Below are 22,021 nucleotides of genomic sequence, written 5' to 3'. Positions count from 1 at the left end.
TCGCTTTGGATGAGTCAACAGACGTAAGCCACTTATCCCAGTTCAGCGTGATTGCAAGGTATGCTGTCGGTGACACACTACGTGAGGAAAGTCTTGCTGTTTTGCCTATGAAAGAGACAACAAGAGGGGAGGATTTATTCAAGTCTTTCACTGAGTTCGCTAAAGAAAAAAATCTACCGATGGATAAACTTATTTTGGTGTGTACTGGTGCTGCTCCATGCATGGTGGGGAAATACAGAGGATTCATAGCGCTTCTTCATGAACATGAAAAGAAACCCATCCTAAGTTTTCACTGCATCCTACATCAGGAGGCGCTTTGTGCTCAGATGTGTGGCGAGCAGCTTGGTGAGGTGATATCGCTGGTCATTCGGGTGGTCAACTTTATTGTTGCCCGAGCTTTAAATGATCGCCAGTTTAAAATACTGCTGGGTGAAGTTGGGAATAATTATCCTGATCTGCTTCTGCACAGCAATGTGCGTTGGTTGTCAAGAGGGAAGGTGCTCAGCTGTTTCACGGCTTGTCTGAGCAAAATCCGGACTTTTCTTGAAATGAAAAACGTCGAGCATCCTGAGTTAGCTAACACTGAGTGGCTCCTGAAGTTCTACCATCTCGTGGACATGACTGAACATCTGAACCAGCTCAATGTGAAAATGCAAGGCATTGGAAATACAGTCTTACTTCAACAATCAGTGTTTGCATTTGAAAACAAGCTGGGGCCTGACCTGTGGTGGCGCAGTGGATAAAGTGTCAACCTGGAAACTCTGAGGTTGCTGGTTCAAAACCCTGGGCTTGCCTGGTCAAGGCACATATGGGAGTTGATGCTTCCTGCTCCTCCCTACTTCTCTCTCTCTCTTTCTCTCCCCTCTCTATAATGAATAAATAAAATCTTAAAAAAAAAAAAAAAGAAAACAAGCTGGAACTCTTCATCGCGGACATTGAAACAGGTCGTTTAATACACTTTGAAAAACTGGGAGAGTTTAAAGATGCATGCACAGCAAGTGACCCTGCTCAACATCTTGATCTCCAGCAGCTAGCGGGCTTTACATCTAATCTCCTGCAGTCATTCAAAGTGCGCTTTGGAGAATTTCGGGAGCGCACTCGTCTTTTTATGTTCATCACCCAACCACACGAGTGTGCAGTGGACAGCGCCGACCATGTTACATCCCCGGTGTCTCCGTCAGAGATTTTGAGCTACAAGCTGCTGACCTGAAGGCCTCAGACATGTGGGTGAATAAGTTCAAGTCACTGAATGAAGATTTGGAAAGACTTGCACGACAGCAAGCAGAGTTGGTGAGCAAACACAAGTGGGGAGAAATGAAAAAACTTCAACCCGCGGACCAGCCGATTGTCAAAACTTGGAACATGCTTCTTGTCACATACCACACACTGCAGTGTGTGAGTATTGCTGTACTGACAATGTTTGGCTCTATGTATGTATGTGAGCAGTCTTTCTCACATCTAAAGAACGTTAAGACCAACCTACAATCACGTTGAATGGATGGAAGTCTCAACGCTTGCATGAAGCTTAACCTCACCACGTATCAACCAGGCTACAAAGCCATCAGCAAAACCATGCAGCACCAGAAGTCGCATTCAAGGTAATCATTGGTTAGCAACAGCATAACAATGTTATTAAAAAGAACTCAGAGACTCATTGTACTTTAAAAGTGTTGGTCTTACAAAAAATGCACACATTTACTTGTATTTAGTGTTAAACATATTGTATGGCTCTCATGGAATTACATTTTAAAATATGTGGCGATCATGGCTCTCTCAGCCAAAAAGGTTCCCGACCCCTGTCTTAGAAAGACCGTGACGAGAAGATGTTGTACTTCGACTCTCTGGTTTTTAGAAGAATCTCGACTCAATGAACTTGGACAACGTGAAGAACCCACCATCCGGACATTAGCCGAGTCTCCCTGCGAGCAGAAGCGGAGGACGGGTTCGGGCCCATGTCAGGCGCAGTGAGGACACGGGGCGCTGTCCCCTGCTGAAAACAGCCACATGGAGCGGTGTGTGTGTGTGTGTGTGTGGGGAGGACACTCAGAAACAGCGACTGGGGAAGAAAACCGCAGTGCTTAGTGCCGCAGAACTGGAGGTGAGTGGATCACTGTGCATCCCAGTCTGAGGCTCTATCCACTGTGCCACTGCCTGGTCAGGCCGAGGTGAGTGGATCACGTCCTCCCTTCCAGGCTTTCTGATGCGAAGCCAGCGCAGCCCCGGACCCGGAGGAGGTGGCCGTTAGCTCTAGGACGAGCCGTCGAGCTGGGGATCAGGAAGCCGGAAAGGGGTCTCCGGTCTTTAGAGAGAATGCAGAAGCACTTAGCTATCTTCCTTTTCTTTGGCATGTTTTTGTATTTTTTTTTTTCCAGTTCAGGTGGCCGTGCAGGGTGACAAAGGAACCTTTTCCTCTCCAAGCAGAGGAGCTGTGGTCCCCAGACCTGAACCCTGGTGATTCTCTCTCTCTCTCTCTCTTTCTCTCTCTCTCTGGCTTCTGACCACTCAGCGCCAAGACGAGCGTCTCCAAGTCAAGTGTGGGGTAAGCAAAGCCCGGTGTTTGCTGGACAACCAGAACAGTTGGGTCCCAGGGACCCAGACCTACCAAGGAGATGATGATGACTGATGCAGCCGTTTGGGAAATCAACCCCTTACAGTGGTTTATGAACTCCTGGGCGGCTCGCGTAGGGATCTGGCCCATACGCGAGATTTGAGCAGTGAGATTTGGGACTAACGTCCAGGTGCCAGACTGGCCACTAGGTGGCGCACAAGGTGAGCCGGGACCCCCAACAGCCTTTCTCCAAGCAAAACCCCAGATATCTTGGGGAGCTTGGAATTTGTGGACCAAACCCAAGTGGGGGCAATTTTACCTTCTCAGAGAGAAACAACCATCTCTTCCCTGAAGATTTCAACAAAGACCAGTCTCAAAGCACCATCTTCAACAGAGTTAAGGATGCAAGCCAAACTCACACCCAAGCACACAGAAAAGAAACCCCAGAAGCGTCTTCCCGGCCATGCTGGGATGATATTAATACTGGAGTTATCCGATGGGGACTTTAAAGTGGTTATTATACAGATATTTCCCAGCAGGGAAGAGAGAACACGATTGGCAAATACAGAAAAGTGTCAACAGAGAAACTGAAGACGTCGAGGAGAATCACACAGAAATGTGAGAAATGGAAAGAAAAAAAAAAAGATCGAGCACCAAAATTAAAAACTCACTGAACGGGTTCCAGAGCAGAACAGAAATGTCAGAGGAGGGAGTCAGTATATATATATATTTTTTTCTTTTATTCTGAAGCTGAAAACGGGGAGAGACAGTCAGACAGACTCCCACATGCGCCCAACCGGGATCCACCCGGCACGCCCACCAGGGGGCGATGCTCTGCCCCTCCGGGCGTCGCTCTGCCGCAACCAGAGCCACTCTAGCGCCTGGGGCAGAGGCCAAGGAGCCATCCCCAGCGCCCGGGCCATCTTTGCTCCAATGGAGCCTTGCTGTGGGAGGGGAAGAGAGAGACAGAGAGGAAGGAGGGGGTGGTGGAGAAGCAAATGGGCGCTTCTCCTATGTGCCCTGGCTGGGAATCGAACCTGGGTCCCCTGCACGCCAGGCCGACGCTCTACCACTGAGCCAACTGGCCAGGGCCAGGAGTCAGGATATTTATAAATAGGTAAATAGAGCAACAGGCAGAAAGGGAGATGGAAGAGGACAATGAATAGAATATAGAAGCCCATAGGACAATAATGAATTCTGGAACTCAGGTCACTTGAGTCTCAGCATGAGGAAGAAAAAAAAAATAATTTAAAGAAGTAATGGGCTGAGGGCTGGTTTTGTGATTAGAAAGCAAACAATGTAATTTTTAGATTACATTGGAGGAATCACGCCACCTGATATCAAACTCTAGGGCAAGGCCATAGTAATCAAAACAGCATGGTACTGGCATTAAAACAGACATATAGTAGATCAATGGAACAGAAGAGAGAGCCCAGAAATAAACCCCTGATTTTATACTCAATTAGTCTTTGACAAAGGAGGCAAAAACATACAATGGGGTAACGACGGTTTATACAAAATATATAAATGGTGTTTGGAACATTGGACATATATGTGCAAAAATAAAATGAAATGAGATCGCTTTCCTATACCCTACACAAGAACAAAACTCAAAGTGCATTAAAGACAATTATTAGACTCAAAACCATAACCATCCTAGAAGAAAACATAGGGAGTGAAATCTTGAACATTTTCTTGTAGAAATTTTTTTCAGCTATATCTTCCCAGGCAAAGGAAACAACAACTAAACAAATGAAGATGACATCAAACTACAAAGTTTTTGCATAGCACAAGAAACCATCAACTAAATGAAAAGACAACCCAATTGAATGGGAGGACATAGTCACTGATACGTCTGACAAGGGATTAATATTCAAAATTTATAAATAACTTATAAAATTCAACACCAAACCTCCGCCCCCAACGATCCAATTAAAATATGGACAAAGGAACTGAATAGACACTTCTCCACAGAGGACATGCAGTTGGCCAATAGGCATATGAAAAGATGTTCAGCATCTCTAATCATCAGAGAGATGCAAACTAAAACCACAATGAGATACCACCTCACACCTGTCAGAATGGCGCTCATCAATAAATCAACACACAACAAGTACTGGCGAGGGTGTGGAGAAAAGGGAACCCTCCTGCACTGCTGGTGGGAATGCAGACTGGTGCAGCCTCTGTGGAGAACAGTATGGAGATTCCTCAAAAAATTAAAAATGGAACTGCCTATGACCCAACGATTCCACTTCTGGGAATTTATCCAAAGAAACCAGAAACACTAATTCAAAAAAAGATATGCAACCCCAGCCTGACCAGACCAGGCAGTGACGCAGTGGATAGAGTGTTGGACTGGGACGCACAGGACCTAGGTTCAAAACCCTGAGGTTTACCGGTTTGAGCATAGGCTCATCGGGCTTGAGCATGGGCTCACCAGCTTGAGCGCAGGGTAACTGGCTTGAGCATGGGATCATAGACATGACCCCATGGTCGCTGGCTGGAGCCCAAAGGTTACTGGCTCGAAGCTCATGGTTGCTGGTTTGAGCCCAAGGTTGCTGACTTGGGCAAAGGGTCACTTGCTCTGCTGGAGCTCCCTGGTCAAGGCACATGTGAGAAAGCAATCAATGAACAACTAAGGAGCTGCAATGAAGAACTGATGCTTCTTACCTCTCTATCTGTCCCTCTCTCTCTCTGTCTCTGTCACACACACACACACACACACACACACACACACACACACACACACACAAAAAGATATGCACCCCTATGTTCATTGCAGTGTTATTTATAATAGCTGAGATTTGAAAGCAGCCCAGTGACCATCAGTAGACGAGTGGATAAAAAAGCTGCGGTACATTTACACAATGGAGTACTACGCAGCCATGAAAAAGAAGGAACTCTTATCTTTTGCGACAGCATGGATGGACCTGGAGAGCCTTATGCTAAGTGAGGTAAGTCAGTCAGAGAAAGACAAATACCCTATGATCTCACTCCGATGGGGAATAGCTCATGAACAAAGTGAACTAACCAGCAAAATAGAGACAGACTCCTACACAGAGAGCAGGCTGACAGCTGTTGGGGGCTGGGAAGGGGCTGGGAGAGGGGGGTGGAGGGATTGAGAAAAAAAGACAAAAAGAACAAAAGAAAAAACTCCTGGAGAGGGACAATAGTGTGGTGCTGGCTGGGGTTAGGGGCCAGGAGGAGGAGGAGAGTAGAAGGAAGAGAAATGGTGATGACTGGACACTGGACGTGGGAGGGGTGAACACACAGTATAGTGTACAGAGGATATCTGGTGGAGCTGAGCCCCTGAAACCAGTGTCATTTTGTTAACCAGGGTCGCTCCAATAAATCCAATTTAAAAATGACGCGATGGTTACACCATTTTCTCAGAGGCTTCCCATGGTGGCTCTTAATTTTCAATAGGATTGAATAGCTACCTCCACCATTCACAGAAATGTATAATAACTTATATTTTTCCCAAGTGCATAAAGGAACCATTGAGACTTATAATGCCTGACCCAGTACTAACTACTCCCACCAAGGACAATTGATACATTTGAAGCAAAGAGGAATCATTAAAAAAATATATCTTTTTTCTTTTCACATATGTAGTTGTCTAAGATGTTATAACTGGCTCTACCCAGCGCTTCTACCACACATAAACACACACACACACACACACATTTCAAAGTGATACAAAGTAAATCCATTCAAAAGACTGGGACAGAAATTAAAGTTAATTTTTAGTCCATTGTAATTAGAGCCGAATTAGTATTGGAAAACACTCTTCTACATGTGAACATTTTTCCTGTAGCAAATGATACGGACTCTAAAAGCCTGAGGATCAGTTTTGCTTTCTTACTTCTGAATTACCACCATCGATTTTAGTGGTGACCAGGTGTTGCTTCCCCCGCCCCCTCCCCATACACACACACAGAAAAACGTTGGCTTGAAGTATTTTTGTCTCTCAGCTAAGACAGAGATAAGCGGCTCAGGTCTCCAAACAAGTGTTTCTGAAATGTTCTGTAATTTCTGTTCTACTGACTATATTTTCTTAAAAAAAAAGCAAAAAAAAAAAAAAGCTAGATTTTGACTTATCTCTAAGCTTTAACACGAAATGCCTTCTGCACTTCTTCCTGCGGAGAGCTGAATGACCCATTCCGTACCCAAAATAAAGTCAAAGTTCGCACAAACGATGGCATTACCGACACCTGCTTTTAGAAACTTTGAGAGGGTCCAAGCACCACCGCTTGTTGTCAGGTGACAAGACATCTTACCTGTTCTCACTGAGCTGGCAGGTAGTGGCTGCTAAGAGGAGGGTCGTGGGAGGACGAGGAGGCAGCTTACCTTCCAGCAGGTCTCTGGCCAGACCAGGTTCTGCCCCCGTGGACCGAACAAAGTCTGACAGGACTGCGTCCATATCAAGAGTCATAGGATCATGTAGAAGGGCTGCCCAACACTCGGCTGAGGTGGGGTTGGGGAGCAGACTAGAAACCATCCATCTGCAAGAAGAGATGAGAGGGGCCAAGGTGACAGACGTGTCCGGGTGCCTGGGGACCCACGTGGAGAGCCCCAGAGGGGGGGAGGAGCCCTTCCCATCCGCCATGACGTGTTCTTGAGCTGGCTGGAGACCACCGCCTGACTCTTCACTTGAGGTAAAAGTCCTAGTCCAGTTCCATCCCTCCGTACAGAACCACGACCAAGCCCAGTGCTTCTAACCTCCCTGTCAGGTCCAGCGATGCCAGCTGAGTAGAAGACAGACTCACAGACTCGACTGGAGAGGTTCATTATGAGTTACCGGATTTTTAAGCCTCTCCCAAGTTGTCGACACGAAAGAAACACGTTGACAATGCAACTGTGTTGCCCACTCTACCACAATCCGCCTTTAGCAGTGAACCTGCCCCCCTCCCCCCCTCCACCCCTCCCCACTCCCCACCCAGCCTTCACTCAACTCCTAGAAAAGACTCCTTGTCGACCCACAGTCGACTGAAATACCAAACTAGTGGACGGGGGACTCCTGCGCTATCTGCCCTCTCTCTCGTCCGAGAATGGTCACGGTTCACGCCCAATCATCCAGCAGCATTCATAAGGACGTCAGACTTCCTTGGCAGAATAACCCCAGTTAGGAAGATACAACAGGCCTCCTGTACCCCTGATCACAGGCGTTACCAGCTCCCATTGCCGGTGGAAAACTCAGCCGGCACATGGCATGCGGGAGTGTCCTGCTAGTGACCCACACTGGGCCATTGGGGAATACCGGTCAGAGCTGAAAAATGCAAACGCATTTCTGTGTTTGCACAGATAAGGGGTCAATCAATTATGGCCCGTGGTTCCAGAGTGGTACACACTCATTTTCATCAATCAAGTTGTACTGGACTCGGACACGCCTGCCCACTCATGGACAAACCGCCTGCGATTGTTTTTCTGCATGTGGCTGAGCTGAGCGGCTGGAAGAGAGAGCCCACAGACTCCCACTATTTACTCTCCGGACCTCTGCAGGGAGCGTGCTGAGCCCACAGACTCCCAGCTATTTCCTCTCCGGACCTCTGCAGGGGCTGGAAGAGAGAGCCCACAGACTCCCAGCTATTCACTCTCCAGACCTCTGCAGGGAGCGTGCTGAGCCCACAGACTCCCAATATTTACTCTCCAGACCTCTGCAGGGGCTGGGAGAGAGAGCCCACAGACTCCCAACTATTCACTCTCCAGACCTCTGCAGGGAGCGTGCTGAGCCCACAGACTCCCAACTATTCACTCTCCAGACCTCTGCAGGGAGCGTGCTGAGCCCACAGACTCCCAGCTATTTACTCTCTGGACCTCTGCAGGGAGCGTGCTGAGCCCACAGACTCCCAACTATTCACTCTCCAGACCTCTGCAGGGAGCGTGCTGAGCCCACAGACTCCCAGCTATTTCCTCTCCGGACCTCTGCAGGGGCTGGAAGAGAGAGCCCACAGACTCCCAGCTATTCACTCTCCAGACCTCTGCAGGGAGCGTGCTGAGCCCACAGACTCCCAGCTATTTACTCTCCGGACCTCTGCAGGGAGCGTGCTGAGCCCACAGACTCCCAGCTATTTACTCTCCGGACCTCTGCAGGGAGCGTGCTGAGCCCACAGACTCCCAACTATTTACTCTCCGGACCTCTGCAGGGGCTGGAAGAGAGAGCCCACAGACTCCCAGCTATTTCCTCTCCGGACCTCTGCAGGGAGCGTGCTGAGCCCACAGACTCCCAGCTATTTACTCTCCGGACCTCTGCAGGGAGCGTGCTGAGCCCACAGACTCCCAACTATTTACTCTCTGGACCTCTGCAGGGGCTGGAAGAGAGAGCCCACAGACTCCCAGCTATTTCCTCTCCGGACCTCTGCAGGGAGCGTGCTGAGCCCACAGACTCCCAGCTATTTACTCTCCGGACCTCTGCAGGGAGCGTGCTGAGCCCACAGACTCCCACTATTCACTCTCCGGACCTCTGCAGGGAGCGTGCTGAGCCCAGTGAAGGTGACGGAGAAAATCTTCTACCGGCATAAAGTCCGGGTGGGGTCAATCAACACGCTGTGTGTGTGTGTCGGGGGAGGGAGTTAAATCTGTGCTACTGAGGAGTGTCCCGTTCTTTCTTTTTGAAATAACTCCTTAGACCATGGCTCCTGCTTCGGAGCGGGGATGCTGGCCTCGCCTCAGCCCCAGATGAACCTCTGTGAGCAGAAGTTCTTGGAAGAAGAGGTTCTGGGCCGTGGAAGACAGGGGAGGGAAACAGCTCCTCTGAGGGGCAGACCCTGGGGACTGGGGACAATGAGGGATGTCCACTGTTGAGGCACCTCCCCTCACCAGGCCCCTACTCAGATGGTTTTTTTTTTTTTTTTTTTTTTTTTTTGCTTGATGTGTCTAGAAACAAGAAAGTTACTGGACCTGATGTTTATGGCACCAACTAGGAGACTGTCTTCTTCCTCCTCTCCAGGCGCCGCTGTGCCGGGGCCTCGGTCGGGTGAGTCTCCGCTTTAGCCCTGTCCACCTGGGGGGGGGCACATCAGAGGACAAGTGCATGTTATTCCCCTCGCCCTCAGACAGAGGCAGCCGGCCAGGCTTCCCTCCTCTTGCCTTCCGTAAGCGCAGAAGCGTCTAGACCAGGGATCCCCAAACTTTTTACACAGGGGGCCAGTTCACTGTCCCTCAGACCGTTGGAGGGCCGGACTATAAAAAACACTATGAACATATCTTATTTTAAAGTAAAAAAAAAAAAAAAAAAAAAAAAAAGGGAACAAATACAATATTTAAAATAAAAAACAAGTAAATTTAAATCAACAAACTGGCCAGTATTTCAATGGGAACTATGGGTCTGCTTTTGACTAATGAGATGGTCAATGTGCTCCTCTCACTGACCACCAGTGAAAGAGGTGCCCCTTCCAAAAGTGCGGCGGGGGCCAGATAAATGGCCTCAGGGGGCCTAATGTGGCCTGCGGGCCGTTTGGGGACCCCTGGTCTATACGGACAGCTGTCGGCTTGGGACAGGGAGGCAGAGAGCCAGGAGACTGGCCCTCACGTGCCAAGCTGGTGGGTCGAATAGAAAGTCCACGCCTGGTGGGATCACGGGATAGGTGCCCCAGCCCCAGACCCACCCAACTCTGGATTCCTGATCACGTCCCTGATCCAAAATAATTTATCTGTTCAGGCCAAGCGGGTCAAATATTCGGTTACTTGTGGCTCAACTGATTCCCAGCTCATACAGGGAAAGAAGAGGATCAGGACGAGAAGCCACAGGAAGAAGGGAATCACTGGGGAATTCCCTTTGTAAACACAAACATGAAACTGGAGAGATCAGTGAAGGGAATCGTGACTTTGGAAAAAGACAGGCCAGCGAGGAAGGGCCCACCAGGGGTCTCTGATAACAGGAGAGGAAGGGGCTGTGCAGATTCAGACAAGCCCATGGGGTTTTCTGGGGCCGCCCCGGTTGTCCCTGGAACATCTCGCTCCGGATCCACACCGAGAGAGAGAAAGACATTCCCCTCAAGATGGAATCCCCTCTTTCCTCCATTTCTGTGACCTGCCGTTATTAACTGAGCCCCTGCTCTGTCTTCTGGGCGGGGGACGCCACCTGGAATCTGACCCAGGTTCTGCCTTCAGAGTCTCACGGCTGGTGACCTCGATGTGTGGCGGCGAGCATGCTGGTGTGTCCACCGAGGTCAGTTATCACGCCGGACACTTACGGTTCAGACGCCGCGGCCGTCAGGCGTCCGGGAGCGCATGGCACCGTCGCTGGTGGCAGTGGGCCATCGTCGCCCCCGGTGGAGGTGCGTGACTGCCGTCCCTGAGGGCCCTGGAAGAGACCACAAGGATAGAAGACACTCTTCCTACTTTCTCAAGAGGGAGGATTTAAAATTCCCATCTTAGGAATTAAGTTTCCACATTTGAAAAATCTAAATAGTCATATTTTAATTTTCGAAGGGGTTTTAGATAGTCAATATAAACCTGTGATGGTCCCAAGAGGGAATCCCACACCCTTCCTCTCCTTCCACAACCCACGGCCCCACCTTTAGTTTTTAGAAGTTATAGATCTTATTTTTACTTCAAGTAAGTTTATAGCACATATATGAATATTCTTTGTGTGTGTATGTGTGTGTGTGTGACAGAGACAGACAGAGAGAGAGAGAGAGAGAGAGAGAGCCAGAGAGACAGAGAGAGGGACAGATAGGGACAAACAGGAAGGGAGAGAGATGAGAAGCATCACTTCTTCGTTGAAGTACCTTAGTTGTTCATTGATTGCTTTTTCATAGGTGCCTTGACCTGGGGGGCTACAGCAGAGTCAGTGACCCCTTGCTCAAGCCAGAGACCTTGGGCTTTAAGCCAGTGACTTTTAGGTTCAAGCCAGCGACCATGGGGTCATGTCTATGATCCCATGTTCAAGCCAGATGAGCCCGCGCTCAAGCAGGCAACCTCGAGGTTTAGAACCTGGGTCCACTGTGTCCCAGTCCAATGCTCTATCCACTGTGCCACCACCTGGTCAGGCTGAATATATATATATATTTTAAATCCAATGTGAGAGTTAATTAATGCATATAACCTTTCATTTCCAAACTGGAAAAGACCATTAGTTGAATATAATTCCCTTCCCTTCCTATGCTCCTGCTATATTTTGTTGAAATCATTGAACAGGTTCTAAATCGCTTTTAATTTCCATCGCTTCCCCTTTCCTCAGGAACCATTTCTTAGCAATTGCCTCAAGCCTCATGGCTTATATTATTAATTACATACGTGGCTGTGTTTGACTGCCTGTTCATTAATTGCAGATCATTTATATATCTCTTGTTTTTCCCTTATTGAATCTTTTTTTTTTTTTTTTAAATTTTACCCGAGGGAATCATGGAGTGGTTATTTAAAAAAAAAAACAGTTTCTTTTGTCGACCGTCACGTCTCCAAGTTCCTGAACAGGAATGGGAAGAGGTTGCATCTCACGTCAATAAATGAGACTCCCGCCCTGGCCGGTTGGTTCAGTGGTAGAGTGTAGGCCTGCTGTGCAAGGGGTCCCGGGTTCGATTCCCGGCCAGGGCACACAGGAGAAGCGCCCATCTGCTTCTCCACCCCTCCCCCTCTCCTTCCTTCCTCTCTGTCTCTCTCTTCCCCTCCCGCAGCCAAGGCTCCATTGGAGCAAAGATGGCCCGGGCGCTGGGGATGGCTCCTTGGCCTCTGCCCCAGGCGCTAGAGTGGCTCTGGTCGCAACAGAGCGCCGCCCCGGAGGGGCAGAGCATCGCCCCCTGGTGGGCAGAGCGTTGCCCCCTGGTGGGCGTGCCGGGTGGATCCTGGTCGGGCGCATGCAGGAGTCTGTCTGACTGTCTCTCCCCATTTCCAGCTTTGGAAAAATACAAAAATAAATAAATAAATAAATGAGACTCCCATGGACAACAAAGAAGAACCAAGGTGAAGGTCTCCTCCTTCTCCATTTAGGAAACTTACTACGAAGCTCCAGGAACAGTGGAGGCAGAGGGAGAGGCGAGGAAGCCGCCGAGGAGAGAAGTCTGAAGCGGTCCGAGGCTGGTGCGTGGGTGACGTTTCATGAGGTGGGGGCACAAGAATTAAACTTGCCAGCGCCTCCTCCAGGCAGGTGTGGCTCAGACCATCCGGGAGGGCGGCTACGCTCCAAGGTTGATTTCCAAGGCAGATGAGAAGCCTTATTATTGGAGAAACTGGCCACCTAGGACTTTCATAGCCAGAGAGGAGAAGCCAATGTCTGGCTTCAGACCTTCAAGAGACAAGACAGCCTGACTCTCCCGTCAGGGGTTTGTGTGCAGCTGGTGACTTTAATTTAAAGGCAACGCTCGCTGACCATTCTGAAAATCCCGGGGCCCGTAGGAAGCACGCTACGTCTTCTACTCTGCCTGTGCTCTATAAAGGGAGTGACAAAGTCTGGTGACAGCGCATCTGGGTACAAGGTGGTTGACCCGAATATTTTAAGCCCACTGCGGGGACCTACCGTTCAGGAAAAAGCCATTCTTTTCAAAATATTACTGCCCAACAGATACATATATATCTATATTTTTGGCCAAGGACAATGGCATATCCGGGAGTTCTTCTTTCCTTTAGTGTCAGAAAACCACTTCCTTTCTCTGGCCAAGACAACCCTTCAGACACGATCTGGCCCAAAGGTTACAAAGCTCAGAGCCCTGAGGAGTGGGGACCCGTGTGTCCCCTTCTGGTTCACTGCAGCTTCCAAAACTCACAGGAAGTTACGGGGAAGCCATGGCTTTTGTTTCTGCTTAAAGGGTTGTTTCTGTGGTGTGGTTGTTGTTTGCTTCTTTGCTCTTTTTTTTGTTTGTTTGTTTTTTTATATTTTTGCTGAAGTGAGAAGCAGGGAGGCAGAGAGACAGACTTCCGCATGCCCCCGACCAGGATCCACCTGGCATGACCACCAGAGGGTGATGCTCTGCCCATCTGGGTTGTTGCTCCATTGCAACTGGAGCCATTCTAGCACCTGAGGCAGAGGCCATGGAGCCATCCTCAGTGCCCAGGCCAACTTTGCTCCAATGGAGCCTTGGCTGTGGGAGGGGAAGAGAGAGACAGAGAGGAAGGAGAGGGGGAGGGGTGGAGAAGCAGATGGGCGCTTCTCCTGTGTGCCCTGACCGGGAATCGAACCCAGGACTTCCACACGCCGGGCTGATGCTCTACCACTGAGCCAACCTGCCAGGGCCTCTTTCTTTTCTTTTATCTTTCAGTGTGAACTCACTGTTGTATTCTCATGGGCATTGAATTTCACTGAGCTAGATTCAGCACACAGCTCCTGTCTCTCAGAAGTCACCTGGGCTGCTTCTGTCCCTCGTCACCCTCCTCCTCGTGTGTGAGTTGGCACACCTGTCCTGCTGGGTCTATGAAGCAGCGAGGCTGGAAGGGAGACAGAGCTGTGACCACCAGAGACCCGTTTCTGGGCTCCACGAAACGACAAACAGATAATGTGTCCCTTTGGGAATGGTCACGGACCAAGGTGGAGCCCGTCCCACGAAAGTGGCACCTGGCCTGCAGTTTTTTTTCCCATCATCAGCACCCGATGGTCACGAGGCGTTGATGGAACGCAGAGTTTTCTGGTCCAGAAGGGCCTTCGACCCCAACCCAGGCTCCAACACCTTCGTCTGGCCAACAGAGAACTCGGACTTCGACGTGAAGCGACTTCTCCAAGATCAACAGCAGGTCAGTGACTTTTGGGAGGAGGGCCAACGTCTTCTGAGCCAAACGAAGCTTTTTTGCTTGGTGTGTGTCTGTGTACATTTCATTATTCCATTATGCTTTTTTTCCTCCCAAAAAATGCATTTCAAAAATTCAGATGAGTCCTGTCTCTAGTATTCCCCACAAAAACTCCACCTGGAGACAAAACGAGGCAGGAACCTCTGCTGGCCTCCGGTCACAGCACCACAGCACGCTGTGACTGCTCGTGGGACGCAGCCCTCTCTCCCTGGTCACCTGTTCTAGAACAGGACGCGATATGGGAATGACGCCCCCCCTCCCCCCGTTTGCAGAATCAAATGTGCAGGCCTCCTCTTAAAACTCCTAAAAAAGTGTTGACGTGCAATCCAAAAAAACAAAACAAAACAAAAACAAAAACTCATAAATACAGAGAACAGATCGATGGTTCCCAGAGGCAGGGTTGAGGGAATGTAAGAAATGGGTCAAAAGGTACAAACTCCCCCCCCCAGTCAGAAGATAAATACATCCTGAGGAGGCCATGTCCAGCATGCTGACTCGAGTTAACAAGACTGTGTTCTTGTGTGTCTGAAAGTTGCTAAGAGAATAAGTAGATCTTAGAATTTCTGGAAGCAAGACAAGGAAATTGTGACAATGTCAGGGGAGGGATGGTAACTGAATGGCAACAATGTTTTCAGTGTAGGTAGACTCAAATCATCATGCTGACACTAATACAATGTGCTACACAATTGTATCTGAAGAAAACGGTAAAAAACAAAAAGTGTTGATGAAAATTCCCGGGAGTAGTATCACAGAAAAATCTCCTGGCTGTGTCATTTGCTTCACACACTAATATTGCTGCTGCACACCTGTAAGCGGTATCTGGTCCTCGGAATGAGTTATTCCATCCTCTACTTACTCACGTCAGTGCGGAGGAGAACGAGCCCACCAATTTTCTTCCCGATTTATACGAAAGGATGCTAATAACGTAATGAAACATTGTTCTCCCACTGGATTACATATTAGAGCAGAAGGTCTTATTATTTTCTTTTTTGAGAGAGAGGGGGGAGAGAGAAGCATCAACTATCTGTTCCACTTAGTTGTGTCATTGTTTCTTTTTTTTTTTTTTTTTGTATTTTTCTGAAGCTGGAAACGGGGAGAGACAGTCAGACAGACTCCCGCATGTGCCCGACCGGGATCCACCCGGCACGCCCACCAGGGGCGATGCTCTGCCGACCAGGGGGCGACGCTCTGCCCCTCCGGGGGGTCGCTCTGCCGTGACTAGAGCCACTCTAGCGCCTGGGGCAGAGGCCAAGGAGCCATCCCCAGCGCCCGGGCCATCTTTGCTCCAATGGAGCCTTGGCTGCGGGAGGGGAAGAGAGAGACACAGAGGAAGGAGAGGGGGGTGGAGAAGCAAATGGGCGCTTCTCCTATGTGCCCTGGCTGGGAATCGAACCCGGGTCCCCCGCACGCCAGGCCGACGCTCTACCACTGAGCCAACCGGCCAGGGCCCATTGGTTGTTTCTTGTACGTGTCCTGCGCTGGAATTGACGACCTCGGTGCTCCGGGGCGACTCTCTATTATTCACCGTGCTCAGCAGCCAGGGCTCTATGGCATTCAATCACCTCATCCTCAGCCTCCGCGCCACACCACATGCTGCTACTATGTGTCTTGCGTGTTACCATCCAAAGATCATCTGGATGGCTCTTTATCTTTTTTGGGATCTAATTTCAAAGACTTGCAACTTTTGTTTAAAAGCTGTTAAGTCCTAATCTTAAAAAAAAAAAAGTTGCCACTTTTAAACAAGTGACAGCACGTGGCTGAAGTGGGACATGTAGAGACACTGGAATTACCTTTTTTTTTTTTTTTTTTTTTTTTTTTTTTTTTAGTTTTATATGCCATGGAGAAACACCAAGGAAGCGAAATAAAAAAATAAGAGAAAACCACGTTTATGGCATGACATCAAGAGCATAAACAGCTATATAAAAGAACAAAAGAAAATGGACTAAATCAGCGGTTCTCAACCTGTGGGTTGCGACCCTGGTGGGGATGCCTAAAGCCATCGGAAAATACATCATGCATATCAGGTATTTACATTCCGAATCATAACTGTAGCAAAATTACAGTTATGAAGTAACCACCAAAATTATTTTTTGGTTTGGGGTAACATGAGGAACTGTAATGCGGGGTCACCGCATTAGAAAGGTTGAGAACCACTGGACTAAATAGTACCATGAAGCCAAATCTGCCGATCTAGTTTTTTATTTATTTATTTATTTTTTTATTTTTTATTATTATTATATAATTTTATTTTTTTAATGGGGTGACATCAATAAATCAGGATACATATATTCAAAGATAAGTCCAGGTTATCTTGTCGTTCAATTATGTTGCATACCCACCACCCAAAGTCAGATTGTCCTCTGTCACCTTCTATCTTGTTTTCTTTGTGCCCCTCCCCACCCCCTATCCCTCTCCCATTCCCCCCTCCCCCCCGTAACCACCACACTCTTATAAATGTCTCTTAGTTTCACTATTATGTCCCACCTACGTATGGAATAATACAGTTCCTGTTTTTTTCTGATTTACTTATTTCGCTTCGTATCATGTTATCAAGATCCCACCATTTTGCTGTAAATGTTCCGATGTCATCATTTCTTATGGCTGAGTAGTATTCCATAGTGTATATGTGCCACATCTTCTTTATCCAGTCATCTATTGATGGGCTTTTTGGTTGTTTCCATGTCCTGGCCACTGTGAACAGTGCTGCAATAAACATGGGGCTGCATGTGTCTTTACGTATCAATGTTTCTGAGTTTTGGGGATATCCGATCTAGTTTTTAAAAAGTATTTATTTTGTTGATTTGAGAGAGAAGAAGGAAGAGAGAGAGAGAGAGAGAGAGACAGAAACATCGATCTGTTCCCGTATATGCCCTGACCAGGGATCGAACCAGCGACCTCTGTGCTTTGGGGATGATGCTCTAACCAGCCGAGCCATCTATCAGCCTGGGATTCCTGCCTGACTTCAGAAGGCCTCCTCGGATGGTCTTCTAAACTCTGTCTAATATTTATACAGTCTGGCTCTGTGCTCCCACATGAAGACTTAAAACCCATCTGGGATCCACTCGCACGGAGATGCCATATTGTTGGCACCTGATTCCACGCCATTTCAACATGATCAATTAGTATCGGATACCGATGAAACATGCTGCCCTTTTCTCCCATTGAGTTCAAAGACATCGATGATCTCAACCTGCTCGTGAAACCTCCACTTGCTCTCAGAGGTTTCCTATGTATTTCTTTGTTGGGGGCTCTGTTTTGATTTGGTACCGCGATGAGGTACCTTCAGTGTCTGACACCAGCCCCCTTACTCTTTTTTTTTTTTTTTTTTGCGAGCACGGCGGCTTGCGGATGTTCGTGAGCCTGGGCTCAGTTCAAACAGACGCCGCAGCAGCTACCAGCTGAAACTCTGATCTGCTCTGATGCGCAGGCACGCTTTGAGAGGTGGCAGGTTCAATCCCAGGCCACGGCAATAGGCACATATCCCAATATAGCCCGCCCCATGATTTTTTGTTTGTTTGTTTGGGTTTCTCGATGCATAGGGACGTTATGTTTACGCGGCACGGTAGTCTATTAAGTGTGCAACAGAGTCATGTGCAAAAATAAATGTACGTACCTTAATTAAAAATGCTTTATTGCTAAGAAAAGGCTAGCCATCATCTGACCTTTCAGCGAGCTGTGGTCTCTCTGCTGGGGGAGAGGGTCTGGCCTTGATGTTGCCCAGAACGCAGCATCTGTAAGATCAGAGCAGAGCGACGCGCGTTGAGACGGCCGTGCCCAGGTGCCCGTCAAGGTCAGAGGGCTGGTTTTTGTCTTCAGATTCAGTTTTCCTTGTCCCAGCACGAAGCTTTTTTTTTTCCCAATGAAGGGATGCCCTTTGCCAATTGGAGATACCCAATGTACTAATCGATAATGTTGAAACGGCACGGAGACACGTCAGTAAAAACCCCAAAACAAAACAGACAAGAGGCCCCCACCTCACATGGTCCATAAAAACTGAAGTCAATGCGCGTCATAGATTGGTATGTGAAGCACGGACCTATCCAATCTCTTTTAGAGGGAAGAAGACAATAGAGGAAGCTCTTTAGGGCTTGGGGCTGGGTGACCGTCACAAAGCACAGTCAGTCATCAACTGGATTTCGTCAAAATTCAGATTAGGAGGCCCTGGCCGGTTGGCTCAGTGGTAGAGTGTCGGCCTGGCGTGCGGGAGTCCCGGGTTGATTCCCGGCCAGGGCACACAGGAGAAGCGCCCATCTGCTTCTCCACCCCTCCCCCTCTCCTTCCTCTCTGTCTCTCTCTTCCCTTCCCGCAGCCGAGGCTCCACTGGAGCAAAGATGGCCCGGGCGCTGAGGATGGCTCCGTGGCCTCTGCCTCAGGCGCTAGAATGGCTCCTATTGCAGCAAAGCAACAACAGGGATGTTTGCCAGTGTGAGTAAAAGCAGTTCAGACCGAGTGGGAGCGATCAGTAGCACCCTCGATGGATGCCCAGCTACACGTCTGTAAGGACGCTTTCAAAAAATGTGGACGGATGGGAGTTGGATTGGAAAAGTCCCAAACAAGCCTGTGTATTAGCCTCTGACCTGAGGGATCTTTTATACTCCATCGCCCCCTGGTGGGCATGCCGGGTGGTTCCTGGTGGGGCGCCTGTGGGAGTCGGTCTGCCTGCCTCCTCACTTCTCACTTCAGAAAAACACACACACACACACACACACACACACACACACAAAGAAGTCACTCGCTCTGTGACTTCCTGGAGCACACGGGACAAACACTCCCGGCCACGGCACTTTATTGGGGTGAATCTGCCGACGACATCACACTTCTCTGTAAAATAGTGTGGGTACAGCCCAAGATTCAGTGCAGTGGATACATTTTCTCTTTCTAGGTCCTTTTCCTCCTAGAAGGCTTGCTCGTGGTTACATCCCATATCCACAGTCATTATTTTCCTTTGTGCGTCCCTGTACGTGTCACGCTCGGGCTGCAGTAAGTCTGACCCAATCTGCAGCCCAGAACAGCCTCCCAGCGACTGCTGACCCATCAGTCATGGCCGGTGACCACTTGTAACTGGCTCAGCGCCCCCTCCCCCCGCCCCCCAGAAAGCTCTCCTATCCTATAGCGTCTCAGCTGGCGTGGTGGGCTCTGGAGCCCTGACCCATCACCCCACTGTCCGTGTGCGTGGGGGCCAAGGGGTGACTGGTCTGATCTCTGGCTTCTTACCTGCTACCTGACTAGATGGCTGTTGGGGCGGAAAGAGATGGGTGTTGCGGGCTCAGCGGGCCTGCAAGGGGCAGCTGATTTCTAGACAGAAGACGATTGGGGGGGTCCTGTCTTTCTGCCACACCCTCCAGTCTCATCGTCCACAGAGGAGATCCAGTTTCCCACAGAACAGCTGAATTTTCACCCTAGCAATGTAACCTTCCTCAAAACAAAACAAAACCCCCACAAAACTTAAAAATAACACAACAATCTCTGTCCAGGTAGCTCAGTTGATTAGAGCATCCTCTATCTGCACCAAGGTTGCGGGTTCGATCCCCGGTCAGGGCGCATACAAGAATCAACCAATGAACGCATGAATAAGCGGAACAACAAATCAATGTGTCTCTCTCTTCCTCCCTCCCCTCCACTCTCTAAAATCAATAAATAAAAAATGTAAAAAACCAACAACAAAAAAAATCAAAGTAAATGGAGTATCTTCACTGTGTCTGGCCCCTATAAATCCAGGGAAGAAGATAGACTACTGGCTAATCTAACTTTAGACTTTGATTAAGCACGCACCATTGTTCCTTCTATGGTGACGTTAAAATAAGAGACACAAGAGGATAGAACTTCCAAACAACCAGAAGGGCCATTCTCACTTTGATCAGCGATACCTCCGAGGGCTGACTGATGGGTGGACCTGACCGCAGGGTCCTGAGACGCACGGGGTCCTGTGACGCATGGGGTCCTGAGACGCACGGGGTCCTGTGACGCACGGGGCCCTGAGACGCACAGCATCCTGAGACGCACAGCATCCTGAGACGCACGGGGCCCTGAGACGCACGGGGCCCTGAGACGCACGGGGTCCTGTGACGCACGGGGTCCTGAGACGCACGGCGTCCTGAGACGCACGGGGCCCTGAGACGCACGGGGTCCTGTGACGCACGGGGTCCTGAGACGCACGGGGTCCTGTGACGCACGGGGCCCTGAGACGCACGGGGCCCTGAGACGCACGGGGTCCTGAGACGCACGGGGTCCTGTGACGCACGGGGCCCTGTGACGCACGGGGCCCTGAGACGCACGGGGCCCATGCCCGGGTCAGGCGGAAACCCCTCCTGGGGCTTCCTTCCTCAGAGGGGCAGAGGAACAAACACTTGACCCTGTCATCAGTACAATGGATAGCAGGACAGGGGGTGACTCAGTGTTGTGGGGAAGAGAGACCGGAACAGGGGCCAGGGAGGAGGCAGAGAGGGAAGGTGTGTTTGAGGACCTGTTACAAGGATGGTCAGGGCCTCACTAAGGACGTAATTCTGCGAAAAGGACGTGGAAATGGGGAGAGGTGGGTGGTGAGGGCAAGGGAGGGGCTGTCTCGCCCCGCGTGAGGCTAGAAGGGGTCCTGTCCTGTGGGAACTGCGGGCGGGCAGGTGCGCCTGGGACGGTCCGAGCTGAGGCCTGCACCATGTCCAGGGGGTCAGGCTCTGGGGTCCCCTGCAGCCCCACCGCCGGCGGTGGCCCCAGGATGAGGGGAGGAGCCCGGGCGGCCACTGGAGGCGTACCAGGAGGCAGCTTCCACGGTGGGGAAGGGCTGACTTTGGCTGCAGCCTGGAGAGCCAGATGGCCGAGGGAGGGGTGGGAAGTGGGAGGAAGGCGTGGGGCGGGGGGATGAGTCAGGAGGCCCCCGGCTTCTCTCCGGGGAGGAGGAAGGGACGGTCCGGGAGAGGACGGCAGCCGTGGGGGTGGTGAGAAACGGCCGCCTTCCCGACAGATTTCAAAACCCTGTTTTTTGTTTTTAAATAAAAAAGGAACCCAAGAGAAGGCGATACACAAGAGTGGAGGGAAGCAAATATAAAACCGGGAGCAAGCACAGTGATGGGATGGGTTGGCTCTAACCTAACTACGTCACTCGTTAAATTAAATTAAATGTAAAGGCAGCAGCTGCTCCGTTAGAAGCCACCCGCCGGCAGACTGAGTGGGAGACCCCAGCAACGCGCTGTTCACAGAGGACACCCACGGTGTCGGGACCCAGAAAAGATACAACTAGAAAGGCAGGTGAGGGTGTGCTCCGCAAATTCTCATTGGGGACACCATCAGAAGGTACAGACTCTGAGGCGAAGGGCGTTGACGGGTGTCGACCAGACGTGTGTGTCATGGCCATAAAATCAGACATCCTAAGAGGAAGGGAGTCAAAGATTTTGAACACACTGTTGACAAACTTAGCCTAAAGGACAGCTAGACACGGACTCCCTCTCAAGAGCCAACAACCACAAACGACGTTTAGGGCACACAGGAATGTGTACAAAAGGCTGATCGTATTTTTGGGCTGTCAAGCATGTCACCAAAAAAACCCCCACAAAAAAACAAAACCAAAACAAAAAACCCCAAAAACCTTAAACGATGAAACCACACGGATGATGCTCTCTGGTCTTACTAACAGCTGGGCTAGGCAGGTAACCAGCAAATTCCTACACATTTAGAAAATCGTCGCACGCTTCTCAACACCTCGGGGGACTTGTTTTGGAATAATATAGGATGTCGGGGTAGCCGTCGATCTAGAAAGGGATG

General features: G+C 49.7%; 1 protein-coding gene and 1 non-coding gene across 4 annotated transcripts in view; one reads left to right on the top strand and one right to left on the bottom strand.

The window, feature by feature from the left end:
* The window catches only part of OTUD7A (OTU deubiquitinase 7A), a 100,446-nt gene that overhangs the window by 29,837 nt on the left and 48,588 nt on the right, over nucleotides 1-22,021 (bottom strand). For 2 of the 3 annotated variants that reach the window (XM_066355372.1, XM_066355370.1), the window contains exons 1-4: nucleotides 17,880-18,000; nucleotides 10,744-10,853; nucleotides 9,449-9,551; nucleotides 6,899-7,053 (exon numbers count right to left, since the gene is read on the bottom strand). In XM_066355372.1, the coding sequence (XP_066211469.1) occupies nucleotides 6,899-7,049 (151 nt within the window). In that variant the 5' untranslated portion in view covers nucleotides 7,050-7,053; nucleotides 9,449-9,551; nucleotides 10,744-10,853; nucleotides 17,880-18,000. Of the gene's footprint in view, nucleotides 1-6,898; nucleotides 7,054-9,448; nucleotides 9,552-10,743; nucleotides 10,854-17,879; nucleotides 18,001-22,021 lie in introns of those variants that run through there. The other variant, XM_066355371.1, reaches the window with a different exon arrangement.
* TRNAS-GCU (transfer RNA serine (anticodon GCU)) lies at nucleotides 12,009-12,085 on the top strand. The gene has a single exon. It is a non-coding gene; the product is annotated as a tRNA-Ser (tRNA).

Source organism: Saccopteryx leptura, chromosome 13 (assembly GCF_036850995.1).
Source record: "Saccopteryx leptura isolate mSacLep1 chromosome 13, mSacLep1_pri_phased_curated, whole genome shotgun sequence".
Classification (NCBI taxonomy): Eukaryota; Metazoa; Chordata; class Mammalia; order Chiroptera; family Emballonuridae; genus Saccopteryx; species Saccopteryx leptura.
This window is presented reverse-complemented; position numbering and strand designations above follow the sequence as displayed.